General features: G+C 41.9%; 1 protein-coding gene across 1 annotated transcript in view; it reads right to left on the bottom strand.

Moving 5' to 3' along the window:
* The window catches only part of CEP135 (centrosomal protein 135), a 69,552-nt gene that overhangs the window by 21,586 nt on the left and 30,090 nt on the right, over nucleotides 1-17,876 (bottom strand). Inside the window, 9 exon segments of the mRNA XM_025192534.1 lie at nucleotides 2,498-2,608; nucleotides 8,327-8,495; nucleotides 10,857-10,912; nucleotides 12,334-12,488; nucleotides 12,582-12,697; nucleotides 15,698-15,849; nucleotides 16,007-16,084; nucleotides 16,801-16,944; nucleotides 17,791-17,876. The exon segment at nucleotides 17,791-17,876 is cut by the window's right edge and continues 31 nt beyond it. Of these exon segments, the coding sequence (XP_025048319.1) occupies nucleotides 2,498-2,608; nucleotides 8,327-8,495; nucleotides 10,857-10,912; nucleotides 12,334-12,488; nucleotides 12,582-12,697; nucleotides 15,698-15,849; nucleotides 16,007-16,084; nucleotides 16,801-16,944; nucleotides 17,791-17,876 (1,067 nt within the window).

Below are 17,876 nucleotides of genomic sequence, written 5' to 3'. Positions count from 1 at the left end.
AACCCCCCAATAATTAGATTTTATATGTGAAACATTTATAAATTTGTTATAATTTTCCAGGCATAGAACCTACGTATTGGAAAGATGTCTTGATTCTCCCCTCCTCCCCTCACTGTTACAGCAGAGTAAGCAGTGGCTAGAGGGTGGTCAGGTAGCCCCCTTGCCCTCTGCTATGCACATTTCTCCCTGCAGCTTTCCTGCCCCCCTCCGCCACCTACAGTTCCCCAGAGCCTCTTCCCCTCCCCCTGTCTCTGCCTCTTCCCCAACTCCCCACCCCCAATCCTTGCTGTTGATTGCTACTCAGGCCACTCTGTCCCAGAGCACACAGCCTCTGCCTCTTCCCTGCCCCTCTTGCTATCAGTTGCCACTCAGGCTTGTCTGTCCCACAACACGGCATGTGGAAGGTCAGTCCTTGCCTGGCCATGTAGCAGTGCCAGCGCTGCTGATTGGTTGGGCAGGTGATGCAACAATGGTAGCACTGCTGATTGGCTGAGTAGGGCAAGGAGCTTGTCTGCTCCATGCCTGGGAGAGACCCCAGCCTGAACCAGAGCTAAACTGTGCCTGACAGTAATGGGAATGAAATGGAATGGGATGGGTGTGGCGGCAGAAGCTGCAGAGGGTGTGTTGGGGGGGGGGGGGGGGGCAGAAGCTGCTGTGGGTCTGATTCTGGCCCCGATCTAGGATCAGAGTCAGAGCCCCAGCAGCTGCCTGCTCCCCCCTCCACTTCATATATTGAACATAAGAGGAGGGTCCTTTTTCCCCCATGCTGACTGGGGGAGAAACCTCATCTTATATTCAAGTAAATATGGTAGATTACCTAATTCTACTACATTTGTTTTACACAAATTGTTCTTGTTCACAGCTCTTCACTCCCAGTTCACATCTCTCCTCTATCTGTCCAAGCACACTGCATTTGCACTGAGTCTTCTATGACATCCAGGCAAGTCTGTGTCTGTTTCTCTTTCAGACCTGAGCAAGGGTACTGATGCTCAAAGCTTGTTCAACTATATACACTTGGTCTAATAAAAGTTTCACAAAAAGGCCTTGCCTTTAAGAAAAGAAGGGATGTTTTCCTGATTAAGACAAGTGATTTATATCTGAATTTTATCGCTGTGTGCGATACAGAGTCCCTCTATAAATGTGGGCAAGTCACTTAAGCCAAACTTTTCATAAGCGGTCACTGATTATGTGTTTCTATATGAACTGAAACCTCAGGATCTAATCTGCAGAAGTTCTGAGCACTCGCAACTAAAGTTACTGGGAGCTATTCTATGAACACATCAAGTGCTAAATACTTTGGAAAATCAAGAGCTAGCAATCAAGACGGTGGCCCTGGACAGACAAGTTGTTTGAAGTATTCCAGGTAGGGTTGGGTGTTTGACCAATCAAATGAAATTTGGTCAACTGACCAGTCAAAAATTGTAAAAAATTGCTAATAGGTCCAAATGACACACAGAAACCCCATGAATTTTTCATTAAGAAATGTATCAAAAAAAATGTTCTGTCAATAAAATTACAAATAAATAGGGTTGGGTTTTTTTTGCAAAATTGCTATAATCTTTGACCAGTCAAAAAAATATGCAGTCAATTGACAATATTTGACCAGTCAATTAACCAGCTTGCCAATCCTAATTCAAAATGCCTTTGAAACTCTCCAAACAGTGAGAGTACAAAAGTTCACAGCCAAATGATTAAAAAAATTACCCTCAGAAAAAAGAAGGAACATTTTTAAGCACTTCCTGAAATATCTGCATTCTCCAGAAATCCTCTGGCATCCAAAAAGATAACCAGGTGTGGGAGCAGGAGAAGCAAGGCAGAGAGCCAGTGAGCACTCTTCTGTGCACGCAGCTTTCTTGGAAACCTCTTGAGACTGAAGGCCAAGAGGCATGCAGGGATTCCTGGTCTGTAGCCCCAATGGGTCTTCGCAGGTCCAGGTAATGGTGGTACCTCTGCACGGTGGTGAAGTGCACTGAACACGAATCACCCCAGGATTTGGAGCACCTCAAATGCATGTCTGTTCACAGCCTTAGTGAACACATTTAATCTTAATACTCCTTGCCTGCTATCCATACCTCTAAAAAGACAATAAAACCATCCTCCTAAGTCTGACAAAAATCTGTTACAAAAACTTAAAATATAGGTATTGGCTCAAATACACATATAGTATTTTTATGTTTTTTTCAGAAACTGTAATTTAAACTTCTGTTCTAAGTTCTAAGCACATAACTTTGGAGATACTTTCCCTTCTCTATTACTGGAGTGAATTTAAAGAATTTTAAATGAAGTTTGATACATACCAGAATGTATGAATGCCTGATCAAATAGGATTTACATACATTTCTAGCAAAAAAATAAAAATAGAAATCTGTGCAAATGATGTGAAAAATGTACATCTATAAACTCTAGTTTACTGTATGCTACTTAACATTTATTTCATGCTTGAGGCAAGATATATTTATTTAAAACAATAACACTAATATACAAATTATTTCCTCACCTTTGAAGATATTAAGCTTTCAAATTTAGAGACTTCAGTAATATAATTATGAACTCTAGTTTTCATTTCTTCCTTTTCATGGATTGCTTCTTCCAAATCAGTATTGATTGCCTAAAGAGATTATATGAAAACAAAGCATTGTATTATGCTAAATTAAAATAAGCACATTAAGATGCCCTAGATTTTACTTTATTTTGTTTTGGAGTAACTTTCTTAGTCAATCTGATTTCACATATATTCTATCTATTTGCTTGACTGAATTGATTGAAACGGGAAGGGAGAACTAACATAACTGATGGAATTAAGTTGAGAACCTTTACTAGGTCTCTAGTTATACTGATTTAAAACTAATACTTAGGACTGAAATCAGAAGACTAACAAAGTGAAACAGCTGTTTTGGACAATAAAAGTGAGGAGCGAAGGCAACTGCTTTGTGAATGTTTACTTTCTCTCTCCGCCACTTCAAGAAGGGAAAGACTTCCTGTCCTTGAAGAATAATCATATATACGCATATATTTATCTCGTGTGCGCGCGCGCGCACACACACACACACACACCTTACTTGTGTTAGTCATTCCTGCATGCACTGGAGTAACAATGCACCTTCAAGCATAAGGTCAGGTGGTCAACTAAGGACAAGCCAAGCTCTCACTGCAGTTAAAAGATTGACACTCCAGTTGTAGAATATGTTTTGAGGAAAAAATCCATTGCACATAAAGGACATTTGTAAGATCTGCCTAGTTCTACTAATCATATAGGAAATACATTGTCTTTTCTGAGGTGAGTAGCTACTACAGCACAGCACCTGGGTGGATATCCTCAGGGCTCTCAACAAGCCAATAGGCAAAACTTTTGGAAGTTGGTTCCAGCTCCTAGCCGCCCTGACAATGAAGTAGTGCCTCCTGATATCTAGCCTGAATCTACTCCATCAACTTATGGCCATTATTCCTTGTTACTCCCAGTAGTGCTCGGGGGAACAGGGACTCTCCCATTGCCTGCGGGTCTCCCTTGGCCAGTTTATAGATGGCCACCAGATCCCCTCTCAGCCTTCTCTTGTGGAGGCTGAAAAGGTTCATGTCCCATAACCTCTCCTCGTACAGCCTGCCCTGCTGCCCCGATCATGCAAGTGGCCCTCCTCTGGACCCTCTCCATGTCGTCCACAGCCCTCCTGAAGTGTGGTACCCAGAACTGGACACAGTACTCTAACTGTGGCCTGACCAATATCATATAGAGGGGGAGGATCACCTCCTTGGACCTGCTTGTGATGCATCTGTGGATGCATGACAAGGTGCAGTTAGCCTTCGTGACTGCGTCCCCACATTGGCAGTCCATGTTCATCTTGGAGTCTATAAATGACTTCAAGATCCTTTTCTGCCTCTGTGCTGATGAGAGGGGAGTTCCCCAGCCTGTAGGTATGCTGCTGGTTCTTTCTCCCCAGGTGCAGTACTGCACTTGTCAGTATTGAATCCCATCTTATTCTCATCCGCCCACCCCTGTAACATGTCCAGATCCAATTGCAGCCTGACCCTCCCTTCTAGCGTGCCCACTTCTCCCCACATCTTGGTGTCATCTGCGAATTTGAACAAGGTGCTTTTCACCCCCTCGTCCAAGTCGCTGATGAAGATGTTGAACAGAGCGGGCCCAAGGACCAAGCCCTGGGGGACCCCACTGCCCACATCCCTCCAGGTCGAAAATGACCCATCCACCACCACTCTCTGGGTACGGCCCTCTAGCCAATTGGCAACCCATCTGACTGTGTAGGCATTGACACCACAATCTCCTAATTTTTTAACGAGAATGGGGTGAGAGTCAGTGTCGAAGGCCTTCCTAAAGTCCAGAAAGACTACGTCCAGCACGACTGCTAGCAGTTTTGATCTACCACAATCCTTAAAAGTTTTGTATGGAAGTACAATGGAAATGTGAAAGGTGTCATGAAGGCTAAAAGATGCAAACAATTCAAACTCCAGGAAAGAGATTATGGTGATTCACCTTACCATCCTGCACTTCAGATTGTGGATTAATGAGCTATTTATTCATGTCCAAGTTAGTCACTATGCTGCTTTCCTTCTGAGGATTAGAAAGTAGCTGGGGTTGAGCCTTCTCCAAGGTGCTGACCTCTTTTATTACTTCCACTGAGATAGGGAAGGGCACTTCTTGTTTTAGTGAAATCTCATGAGAAGGGTCCCCCAAAAAAGGAGTATGCTTCAAACTGAACCAGTTAAGGTACTGCCCAGAACCCACTAGTCCATGGAAATATAAGCAGCCCACATGTAACTGCAATGGCTAAGTAGTTTCCAAAATGTACATCTGGTCCAGGATGCTTGGAGATCATAAGAATCACTCAACAACCCCATTACAGCAGTAGTTTGTGATGCAGGAGGTGCATCTACACTAGACACCTACCTCGGAGTTGCCTAGTTTACTCCACTGTAAAGCACTACCAATCTACACGTGCAAAGCTATTAGGCTGACTAAACAAATTAACTCCACCATAGGTTAGTACTACCAAATACAAGTACTATGCTATGGTGGAGTTATTTACTTTGCCACAATGCATGTGCAGACGCTGACAGGGCTGGCTAGGGCATGAGAGTGCTTCAGTGCGGGGGCTTTCTGCTGGCTAGCCCCACACTGAAGCACTCTTGTGCCCTATCCAGCCCCTCTGCAGCACACTGAGCCAGGTCCGAGCAGCCCCAAGCTGGCAGGCTGACCCCCTGGCTCCCCTACTCCACCCCAGCTCAACATGTTGCAATCCAAAGTGCACATGCAAACGAGCACCCAGGAGCAATAAACTCCAGTATGAACTGCACTGGAGTTTATTCAGCTGCATTAATTGCCTGTGTAGAGACACTCAAGATGAGGTAAAATAACTACACTGTTAATGAGGGCTACTGTCTCCTATGTAGAAGTTGCCCCTTCCTATAAAGTTCCTAAGAGGAGAGTTGCACAGAATGTTGCCTATCTTTCCTTTTAGGGAGCAGAGACTTGTTTGATTCTAAGAATTCAGTCTCACTTTGTTTGGTACTCAACAGCTCCAAGCTCTTAAGTGCTGGCCCTACCATTGTTATTTTGGACGTCCCAAGGACATTCAGCCTCCTGCCTCCAGTACAACCCCCACATTATCATAGTATTTGCCACAGGGCAGAGGAATGCATCAGCCATGTCCAAAGCCACCTTCACTGGTTTTGCCATCATCAGGTCCTCTGATACCAGTTAAGCAAAGTTATCAGTAGAGGTGAGAAGAAGCTTATCTATGAAAGAGTATAGACTCACAGACTAGAAAATAATACTGGTGTTTGGAGGGCTGATAGTTGGACACCCTGAAGTAAAGGCTCACAGAGAAATAAGCTCTCCTCTGCAGTAAGTCTTGCCTTGGTTGTTCTGTGTCCTTGGCAAGTTCTTAAATGACATGTTTTATTATTTACTGCTGCCACTACCAAAGAGAAAAATATAATGTGGTTGTTGTAATGCCATCACCCTTCCTGATGGGACCTACATTTCTGAGCAACTTCCACACAGTATAGATAAACATGGCTGGAGTCAGCCATATGAGTCTGGTTGGAGTCACTATAGCTTCATTTATGGATAAAGCCACCTTTACCATTGCCATCAACTATATAATGTCTATTAACAAATTGCTGCCCAACTGGCAGCCTGTGGACCACATGCAGCCTCCAAGGGATTAACCTGCAGTCCCAGGGCTCTCAGTCTAGACAATCCTGCCTCCACTGTTTTAGCGGCTCCAGGCTCCCATTCCCTCCTCCTGCTTCTGCTGCCTTACCCACTGCAGGAGAGGGGGAGGTGGCTGGGCATGATCCACAGGGGTAGGAGGGACAGGATGGTACATGATATGGCATTCAGGGCACAGGCACAGTGCAGCAGGGTCATGGCAGCATTGGCAGAGTGTGGCCCCTTCCCACCAGCAGCACCAGTTGTGCCTCCCTGCAACTCTGGGCCCTCCCTACCACACAGCAGTGAGTGAGGTGCCTGCAGAGGTCTGCAGGCTGCATGAGCCACTTGTGGGTCACATGAAGACCACAGGCTGCCAGTTGGACAACCATGCTGTAAAGAAAACACAAACAGGCAAGAACACTATGTTCCAAATAGCAGAAGTTCTGTTTCAAGTTGAGAAGCAACTGAGGCATCAAAGTGCAGAAGTGTACAATACACATTATGCACTCAATTTCCAGCTCCCTGCCCAGCTCCCTGCAGGAGTCAACAATGGAGCGAGGCCACCGGAGCTGGCCTCACCCCCCACCCTGGTGATGGCGGCGGCGGTGCAGGGGGGGGCAGAGGCGGGGAGGGCCGGGGGGGGGAAGCCGGGGGGGGGGGGGAACAAGGCTACCGGTTCTGGCCCCAACCCTCCCCTCTTCTGTCATTGCCTGCAGGGCCCGACGTAGCCATGGGGGAGGAACGGCAAGTCTGGCCCAACACCCCCCACCCTTGGGCGGGGGGGAGGGAGGAGCAGCTGGCCCAGCCCAACACGGCAGTGGGAAGGGAAAAGCAGGCCTCCTCCCCTATAACGGGCCCAGTCCCACTCCTTCCCCATCCCCCTGTGACAGCCCCTCCCCTGCTGCCAGTTTTGGCCCGGGCCTGCTGCTCACCCCCACCCCCCGACCCTCATTATGGCAACCCAGTCCTCTCCTGCATCAGGCCTGGGTCCAGTTCTCCTCTCACCCCACCACTGTGGCGGGGAGAGGAGGAACAGGCCTGGACCCCAAGAGAAGGAGGACAGTGGGGAGTGGGTCCGGAGGGGAGGGGAGCAGGGCTCCATCCCTGCCCACTCCTCCCCCTCCCCATCATTCTTGAAGGGCAATTGGCTAGTAAGTATATAAGGGGTGTGCATCAGAATTGGGAGAACATTTGTTCACCAGGGCACCACAGGGGAAGACAAGGTCTAACAGTCACATACTGCTGGAAAACTGTTTTAGATCAGACATAGTACTTGTTTAGACCTTTTTTTATTTCAGCAATTAAAATCCAAATTTAATTTAGCATTAGGATTAACGTTATTAATAATGAAGCCTTTATCTAGATTGGAAACAATTGTTAATGTTTTTAAAAAGCCGTCTGGCAAACTCAACCAGAAGATCATCTTTCCATGTAAGTATTATATGAAACACCATGGTAAAATGGGGCTAGTGCATTTTAACCTAAAACATTTTCTTTTTCACCCTGGCCATCTTTTTGTCTGAACCATGTTTCATTTAGCTGTTCTGATACCTGAACTCTAGTGCAAAATTTAAAAAAGAAATAGCTCAAACAGTCAGCAAGGCCCTTAACGATCTCCACCTTAAATGTGGATAGATCAGAATTCTTTATTAAATCCAACACGTACAATGGCCCATTTAAGAAACATGCACTTCCAAATCATTATAGCACTTATCTCAATGTAAGTTCTCTGATGGGCAGTCTGGCTACACAATATTTAACATATTCGAATAAGCAGAGGCAGCAAACTAGCTACAGTTCTGGACCAAAACCAGATTTCTGAAAGGTAGGATTTTCTGGGGAAATATGGTTTAGAATGAAAACTGTTTCTCTTAACTATAACATTACATGACAATGTAACAAAACAAGAATAATTTTAGGTATTTAAGAGGATAAGAAAAGGAACTCACTGCACTATATGCTTATCAAATAAGGTCTTCAATTTAGCCACATTAAAACCAATTTAAATATGTTTATTTATACACATTTGTTATTATAATGCTATTATTTGCTAGAATAAAAATTATCAACTGTTCCAACTGTTCAACAGGTTTGGATTTAGTAATATATGCAAGCAGAATCTTTGAAGTACTTCAGTAACAAGCAATACCTTCATACCTGGTTTTCTCTGGTCATTGTAGCTAGATCATCTTGTAATCGTCTGTTTTCCTTCAGAGCCATTTCCTTTACTCTTTCCATTTCTGCAAGCTCTATCTGGGATGCATCAAACTGGCGACGCAGACTAGCTATCTCACGGTCTTTGTTACTCAGCGCATCCTTTAGCTGGCTATCAAATGGGTGATTTTGAAAACCTTAAATAAAATTTCCCTGCTTATATTATAGCATATACTGCTGCAGTGTTAGGCAAAAGTTCTGAACATGCAAAAGCTTTAAGAGAAAATTACTGCCTTGCAATTCTTGTGATACCCATAAACTAACACAGTTACACAGATCGCATGGCTCTGGTGCGTGACATTAAGATTTTCAGTGCTCAGAGTCTAGTACTAAAGAAAGACAGTCTCCCATAGAAAGCTCAAGAGGTAATGAAAGGGTGAAGAAGTGTGATAAAATTACAAAAGTAAATTATATATTTATTTATATATCTACTCATACATAAGCATATACGTGTTCTGTTTTTTTTGCCATAGATACTTCTTGTATCAGTGTACCAAATTTCCAATTAAGCTGGTCTTCAAACAAACATTTAACTTTTAAAAAGAAAAAAAGTCAAGAACCTAAAGGAAGAAATAACTGACATGAGACTGATGGATCAGTTTAACACTGAGATCCATAAAGCACCAGAGGCACAAGGTTCTCAGAATGGTGGGGTTGTTGTTACTATATCACTGCAGAAAAACACTAAGTCAATATTACTATCCGTGTCATTATATAACAGAAAGAGTCATTCATTGGAAAATTTCTTGGTATAATAATTCAAGAAACGGGCTTCCTTAAACATGAAAACATGGAAAAGCGAACAAAAAAATCCATCAGGTAAAGACTGGCAGTCTTTTGAACTAAAATGTTTTCTATCTGAGTTTAAGAACAATAAAATATTAGTAGATGTAATTAGAGCTTTTTTGGTATTACTTCCATTGTTCTAAAATTGTTTTTTCCACTCATTACATACTTCCAGCTAAGCACAGCATTGTCTGTAGGCCAGAGGTCCCCAAACTTTTTCTTACTGTATACCCCCTTCCAGATTTACCAGCTGCCCGCATACCCCACCACCATATGGTTTATATTTTAACTCCTTAAATGCCAATTATTATTACTAAGAAAATTACATCCATCATTACCCAATTTATCCCGCATACCCCCCAGATATCTTGCATACCCACAAGAGTATGCATACCACAGTTTGGGAACCCCCGCTGTAGACTATCAATTTGGAGCACAATAGCTATACTTAAATAATGCAGTGTTTCCATATAAAATGTAAAACTGGTTTAATTTCTGCATAACACTGTTGTGGTAAAGTGGTTGCTGTGATTGCCCAGGAAATACGAGGAAGGCAAACACTGCTGTGGATGATATTTTTTATTGGACCAATTGCATGTTTGGGATAAACATAATAATTCCCACAAGAATTCTTACCGGCCACTGATTTCTGTACCACATCCAATTTTTGAATGGAGATAATTTGTTCTAACCGGTAGTCCCATGAACCCACCAAAATTTGGGTTCAAACTCAACATGGAAAATGCATAATGAAACTAGATTAAGTTATGGAGTCATGAAAAAATGCAGGGAATGCAGCATTTTTTTCATACAAAAACCAACCACATCAAGGTTTAGGTAAAGCTCTGACCCTCTGATATGTATGCGGTGGAGGTATCTAAGAATGAAGTGGCAAATATTCTGAATGGGGAATGAGCTTAGGCTGGATGAGCTCTTGATCTGTGCACATACCTGTCATGTATTGGTTATCTCTAGTATTAGTAAGGCCTTCATTTCCAGTCAATAACAATATCTCATTTCTATTAGAGATGGGCCTGAACTAAAACCATAGGTATAAATAGGCTTGATTTCTGGGGAAGTCTGAATCTGATACCACAAATCAAAATCTTGATCTAAACATCTCTCTGATTTGGTAATGTTTGGATTTGGATCATAACTAAGTAATTCATATGGTAATTTCCATCCCCAAGAACCTCAAATATATTCTTGGATTATAGATAAAGAAATTATTTAATCCAAGCATGAAATGCTGCCACCACTAAGAAAGAACACATTTGCTGTTTAATGGCACATGGTACTTTATACGGCAGTTATGCCCCAATATAAAAATGTACCATTTGACACAGAAAAGAGCATGTGGTACCTCACGCTATCAAACTTATGATGTCACTTTTTAGCTTACAATTAAGTGCTTATTGGAAAAGTAAAATATATATGAGGTTGCCAGCCTTAATGTTAGTTGTCTATTTGCATACCTTCCCTGGTATTAAAGGAGTGTTATCTTCTGAAACCAGACATACACATTTTCTACTAATGCAATTATATTCCTTTACTTGACTGAAAATACAGTTAACTACATTTCACCAAATAATAAGCCTGGCTGCTAGTGCTTTTATTCTTCAGAAGACACTGAATTCAGAAAAATAAAACCAATAATGAATATAAAATCATTTCAGTTATTACTTACTCTATAGAGGACTCTAGCTCTGACAGAGTTAGTCTCAAATGAGCAATTGTTTTTTCCTATGATAATAAATGGAAAAAAAGAGATAAATTACATGTTCTCATGGAATATACCTGGTTAATATAAACTAAGGGAACTATAAGGTAGTATTTACAATCACTTTATTTTAAATATGCAGCTATTTTAAATGCATTTTTTCATAGAAAAAATACTAACCATGCCAGACTGTAAATAATGGGTTTAATGCCAGATTTCAAAATATCCTTACAATAAAATTAAATATGTAATCAAATTGTAGTTTGCAGATGAAAAACCAGCTTGTAGCTAAACTAAATATCATACTTTCTTGAATATAACCTGCACCTTCTCTCTCCCTCCGCCAAAAAACAGCTGCGGGAAATTACATGCGAGGAAAGGGATCCCATGGGAAAACTGGAAGGGAGCACAGGCAAAGGGTACCAAACAGCAGCATTATTTACTGAGGCTGTGGCAGCCATGGTAATTATAGGTTCATAGATTGTTAGGGGCTGTAAGGGACCTTGTAGATCATTGGGTCCAGTCCCCCTGCACTAGGCAGGAAAAGACAACCCAGTCACTGCTTTCCACACCCCTCCCCCTACCACCAAAATTTCCAGACTCAGGGAAACCTTCCCTCCTCATTCACGCGCCAGATCAGCCAGCATGTGGGGCTGATCAGTAGCCGGACACAGCATGCTAAGTCTGACCCATCACACAGCCCCAGACCTGCAGTGCTAGGTCTGACCCTCTGGGACCTGGCTCCAGAGTCATGTGCTGTGTCAAAACCAGCAAACTGAGTCCAAGATGCCAGGTTGGATCCATCATGTAGTAGTCCCAGACCTGCTGTACCTGATCAGGCTTACCACACAGGTCAAACTTGGCACGTGGCTCCAGAATCAGCATGCTGGATTAGCCTTTGAGCCCCTCTGGCATGTGGGACTGGGAACAGGATCAGCTCCCTAGATGCTACCATTCAGATACCTACCATACGGGGGGTTTTTTGCTTCATGATATCTTTTAAAAAACGAAGTGTTTATGTATGTTATATTCAGCGGCAGTTTATATGTGAGAAAATATGGTAATTAGTAGCAAGGTTGGTTGCATTATGAATAGCTCTACATATAGCTAAAGTTGCAGGTAAAGTAAATGACTAGTAGTAAGGGGATTGCACTCTGAGTAGTTTTACAGACTGAATGACAGACAGAGACTAATTTCTTTCTAACTTCCTCTGTCACTTGTAAAATGAATAACCAGCTTACTCTTTCAGGTGGGCCGAGAGGATGAATTAATTAATAAAACGAATCCTTAGGTTATTACAAGACCCTTCATACCAGTTAACATAGGGTTCAGGGATTAATAGAATTTTGTAAAGGCTATCTGCACTAAAGTCTCAATGTCTGTAAAAGTGAGCCTACATAAAACATGCTTATCAAGTACAAAGTAGTACTGTTCCTATACATACCTTGTTAACCAAGTTATCCTCTAAACATGCAATTCTTTCTGTCTTTTCATCTACAGTTTCCTGAAGACTGTCCTTTTCTTTATCCAGGACACTAATGGTACTTCTGAGTACATTCACTGTCTCATCCTGTGAAGCACTTTTCTGGCTTAACCTATCTGTAAGAAAAAAAATAGGCATTCACTAATTTAAATTAAAATAATTAAAAAAAAAAAAAAGAAAAAAAAATGATTTTGACATTAAGTGATTACCTATTTTCTCCTCTAACTTTGCAATTTCTTCTTGAGCTGACTGGAGTTCATCCTTTCTGAGAGAGAATCGATGTTGTAAATCTTCAAGGGATCTCTGCAGTTGTTCATTTATGAGCCTGCGAAATCAAGACTCCATTGAAAAAAACACAGGAGTTCTAACCATTGAGGTATATAAATACACCGACTACTAATTTTATTATCAAACTGGAAGAAAATGAGAGAAATTGAAAGTTATCCAAGGTCATCATATTGCTGCAGTTCTTGATCAGCAAGAACTATTTATCTTAAAACAAATGCAAATAAATAATAAAAATAAAATATCTCCAATTTTACTAGTTCAATTTTCCGCTACCTCAGGGATTAAAAACACACTGAAGCCACTTAGAGCTACAAAGACTTCTCACATTTGGAAAAAAATATCCTATAGTAAATACAGGTATAGGTCAACACAGTTACCCATGTCAAAATGTTACTTTCAAGGACCTGATGAAGAATGCCTTGCATTCGGAAGCATGTTTAACTTTATGCCAACTATGCAGTTGGTCTAATAAAAGATATCATCCATAAAAATCCTTGCCTCTTGAGAAAGGGGGCAGGAATCAAACCTTGTGTGAAAACTTGTTAGAAAGTATCCTTTCCTCTAGAGCAGAGGTTCCCAAACTTTTTCTTATTGCATACCCTCTTTACCAGCTGCCTGCGTACCCTTACCAACACATTTTATATTTTAACCCTTTAAATTCCAATTACTATTATAATGAATATTAAATCCACCATTACACAACTTCTCCCACGTACCCCTCAGAGATGTCTTGCGTACCCCCAGGGGTATGTGTATCACAGTTTGGGAACCCATGCTCTACAGCAAAGATATCAAACTCATCCCAAGTCCTGAACTGGGTCTGGACTAAGGGTCTCCTTGTGGGGCAAACGGTGGTGATGGTGGTGGCGACAACCCAAACAGCAGTAGGGCAAACAGGGCTTTGCCACCACAGCCTTAGCTCGTTCCACTGCTGCCAAAAGCCACGTGCAACAGAAATGCAGATTCTGCTTCAGGCCCCACCCCTCATTAGCTATGCCCCCAAATTTCCTTGCCTGCTAGTAGTTCAGGAGATCAGATTTGGCGCACTGGCCATACATTTTGACATAACTAGGCAACAAGAAAAGGAAATAACATTGGGACGGTAATAAATGTTGAGAGGCCAGTCCCAACTATTGACTATTGGTCTCGGATCAAAGATCACAGACTGGAACTGCAGAAGTGTGGGGGAAAGAAGGGTATTACCAAGACAATGGGGGGGAGGGTGGCGGTGGGGGTGTATACATTTGTTACAATTTTCCAGGTATAGAAGCTAATTATTGGAGGTTTGCCTTGAATATGTCCCCCTTCCATGGCTACAGGAAGGAAAATAAACCTGGGGGGCCAGATAGCCCCTTTGCTCTGTGCTTCCTCTCAGCTTTTTCCCTTAGCAACCGCTTCCCCCTCTCCTTACTGTCAGACCCTGCTCTTCCTGACCACATGAAAGTGAAGAGGAAATTTGAAAACAATAACCTTGAAAATAAACATCGTTGTAGCAATTTGACTATAATACCCTTGTACTTAGTTCATCCTGAATGGATGCATTTAACCTTGTTTTGTTTTGTTTTTTAAATTGCTGTAAGTTTTAGCACAGGCCTCTAAACATTAACACACTTTCAAGCAGCCCTTTGGCACATACTTATATGTAGTGCAAACTATGCATGATATTAGACCAAAGCTAAAGGCTCCTGATTTATCACAGAATTTATTGGGCTGAGCCCCAGAGTTAACAGCATTTCAAGTCATGGTGACCCCACAGCTCAGCACTGCTTAGTATGTGTGTGTATATATTTCAGACACCCCCCAAAAAGGATCCATGTGCAAATTAGCCACCACTCATGACTGAAATTGAGTGTTCCTGCCATGAGTCTTGGGATCCTACAAAAATTTATATGCAGATGAAACACAGGGCAACCCAAGTCATGACAGACAATAAGTTTATCTTTCCTTCAGAAATAAGCAATTTTTAAAATGCTATTTATTGGTCACCACCCAACTACACTGGTAGCCAAGGAGAATCAAGGAGGAAGCCAGCACTTTCTCTATCCATATTTTCTTTTGAACACAAAAAGAATATCAATATTTCTTAAAAACATTTTGGGTATATTTTCCTATGATTTACATGCTCTTCCTATGATTTACATGCTCCGTAGCAATTACTAAAACATTATATAAGCACTAGTCAATTGCCCGGCAACAACGATGGGGGGGACAGGGGAGGGGCGGGAGGCAGGCAGGAATACAGCCCTGTGCCCCCTCCCCTGTCCGGGCCCCGGAGGAAAAAGCAGCAGGCCCAGGCCAAAACCAGAGTGGGCCTGGGCCCAAGGGGGGAAAGGAGACTTACTCCTCCCCCCTCCCCCAGCTGCTGCTGCATTGGGCTGGGCCCGCTGCTCCCCTCCACCCCCCAACTGCCACAGTGGGCTGGTTTCTTCTCTGGCTTGGGCCCAGTCCCACTCCCCCTGCACGCCCCCGTCAGCTCTGAGCCCACTCCTCCAGTCCCTGCCGCTGCAGCCAAGTCGGCCTGGGCCAGCTGCTCCCCCCCACAGCAGCCCAGCTTCTCTCTACCCTTGGGCCCAGTCCTCCTCCGCAGCAGGCCTGGGCCCACTCCTCCCCATCCCTTGCTGCAACAGTGGTGTACCCGCTATTTCCCTCACTGCCGCCACATTGGGCCCTGCAGGTGGAGATTACGGAAGGTGGGAGGGGTGGGCTGAGGCCACCACCAGTGGCCTCGTCCCCCCCCACGTGCCGCTACCATTACCTGCAAGCTCCGGTGGCCCCCCACCCCTGCTCTATCATCGCCATCTGCAAGGAGCGGGGGGGGCAAGGCCAGCATAGCTGGCCTCACTCTCCACGGCCCTTGTGTCCCCACCATCATGGCGGCACTCCACCGGCTGCCAGCTCCTGTTTGAACGTTTGTTCATACTCTGATTAGCTGTTTGTCAGCCAATCAGAGCGCAAATAAAGCGTGACAGGCAGACAGGCTTAGGTTTTTATAATATTAGAATTTGGAGTAGAGTACCAAATTTTAGGTTATACTTACTGAAGTGAGGATAACTCAGTTTTAAATTGTGAAGAGTCATCAGATGTTTGGGCAAGTTTGTTACATTTTGTTTTTAATTCATCTTCCAAAGAGTCTATTCTTTCCTTCAGGACAGAGATTGTAGCCTTTAATTCAAACCGTTCTGTTTCAAACTACAATTGAAGAAAGAAAAGAAAAAAGGACAGTTGGCCTAAAACATTAATTTCAGTCTTCTACATTGGAATAAATGTAATCTGACAATATTTTTAAAAAGCAACTTGCTCAAAAACTTCTACGAAAAAAATTAACAACAACATTCCATTCACTTGCCCCATGAATAGTGTTTTCCAGTTCTGCAATATCGTGCTCAAGCGTTGATTTTTCAAGGATAGCGGCTTCCTGTTGAATCTGAGATGGAATATCAAAGTACTTGTAACACTTGGTAAATTTTAGATTGAAGTGATTTTAGGATTCCATCTAAAAATTGACTAAAAACAGCAATTAGCAATTTGATCCTTCTGTATATATGGACATATGACAGCTTGTTTTATTTCTAAAAGCCCTGCAAACTCGATACAGTACTGAGAAATCATCGGGTCCAGCCCCAATAAATGTTTCTCTTAAAAATTTGAAAAGAACAAGTCCTGTTGAGCCAGGCTTTGTACAACTCTTGCAGACTTTAGAAGGAGAAATATTATTTTAGCTCGTCTACTCTGAACTGCTGCCTACTAACCTGACATGGCACCTACACACAATTCAGATCTTGGGTGCAAAGATTCATAGCATTTATTCATACAAAGTGATTAGTTGCAAAGTCCTATTTCAATAGCCTACTAATATCTGTCCCATATGGAATAAAAACGTTAGGGTTTACATAACTGTTACGGTTTACACGACTGTAAGCTGCTTATTTTATAGTGATCAGATGTTTTGAAACATTTCCAAAAAGCAACTTAACCTTGAACAGACTATACTACTGACCCAGTAATGGAGTTCAGTAGTGAAGAAAACTGAAGTTGTAGATTCCTAGGTAGTCATAATTATATAAATAAGCAATCAGTTAAAAATTCTGCTAAACATTAAGATCAGCTTAATGAACAGCATTGTGTGTTTGAAAAGCTCACCTTTAGTTTCTCTCTCAGACTCTCTTTTTCTGCCATTATTCTTCTGAAGTCAGCTAATGCAATGTCTCTTTCTTCTTTCACATGACTTTGAGAAACTAAAGTATGTTTTGTTTCTCTTCTTAACCTATTTAATTCATCCTGCGACTTTAAAAGATAACTGCTTACTAGAGGTCATAGTTTCTAACAATGTTATATACAATATATTAACACGTTTTTAGCATTCTGATTACATTATGAGATCTTAGCATTATTTTTCAGAAAGTGCCCAAACCTCACAACATTATGGTGTTTGATTTTTCCAGTGACCTTACCCTTCACTATTTTTCTCTTCCTTGTTTCCTTCCACATTCAAACATCCATTACTTCAAATATCCATTACTTCCTCCTTCTCCTCCTCACTCTCCTACTTCTATCCTTCCTGCTCCTTTTGATGAATTTAATATTTCCCTATTTTCCCGACCTTTCAGTTTCCAAATTACAAATGTAGTAAGTACAACTGATTGCATTTTAAAAAGAAAAGAGCTAAGTTAGAAACTACAATATACTGTATTTACCTATATGCAAGCATAAGTCTGACATAATTTGTACGTGCTCGAAATTAAATCTGACCAGAAAATCTCTTAGAAAAAGTCACGTGAGAAAGGATATAGGAATCAAAAAGTAGAAATGTTTATAGGATATCAAGTGATAGTTAGCTAGCATAAATTACTTAAACATGCTCATTAAGGACTTACAAGATAACATATATAGATACCAAATATGCTGTTTGTGTTGAGAGCAACACAGAATTTCTTCTTTTAGAATTTCTCTGAATTCACAAACTTACTGCAAAATATATCATTTTTAATAAAGTAATAAAATAATTATTACTTATTTTTATATCCTATGTTCTACACCTTCAAGTCCCATTGAAGGCTTTTTTCAAAAGCAAAGTAGCAAGTATTAATCGATTACTCCAATAGCAACTAAATTAGTTAATTAATTATCTACCTGTTCATAAAGGACATTTAATTTGTCTCTTTCTGCAGTCAGTAATTTGACATTGGATTGAATGTCTATCATGTGTTTTTCAAATC

Source organism: Alligator sinensis, unplaced genomic scaffold (genome assembly GCF_000455745.1).
Source record: "Alligator sinensis unplaced genomic scaffold, ASM45574v1 scaffold134_2, whole genome shotgun sequence".
Taxonomy (NCBI): Eukaryota; Metazoa; Chordata; order Crocodylia; family Alligatoridae; genus Alligator; species Alligator sinensis.
This window is presented reverse-complemented; position numbering and strand designations above follow the sequence as displayed.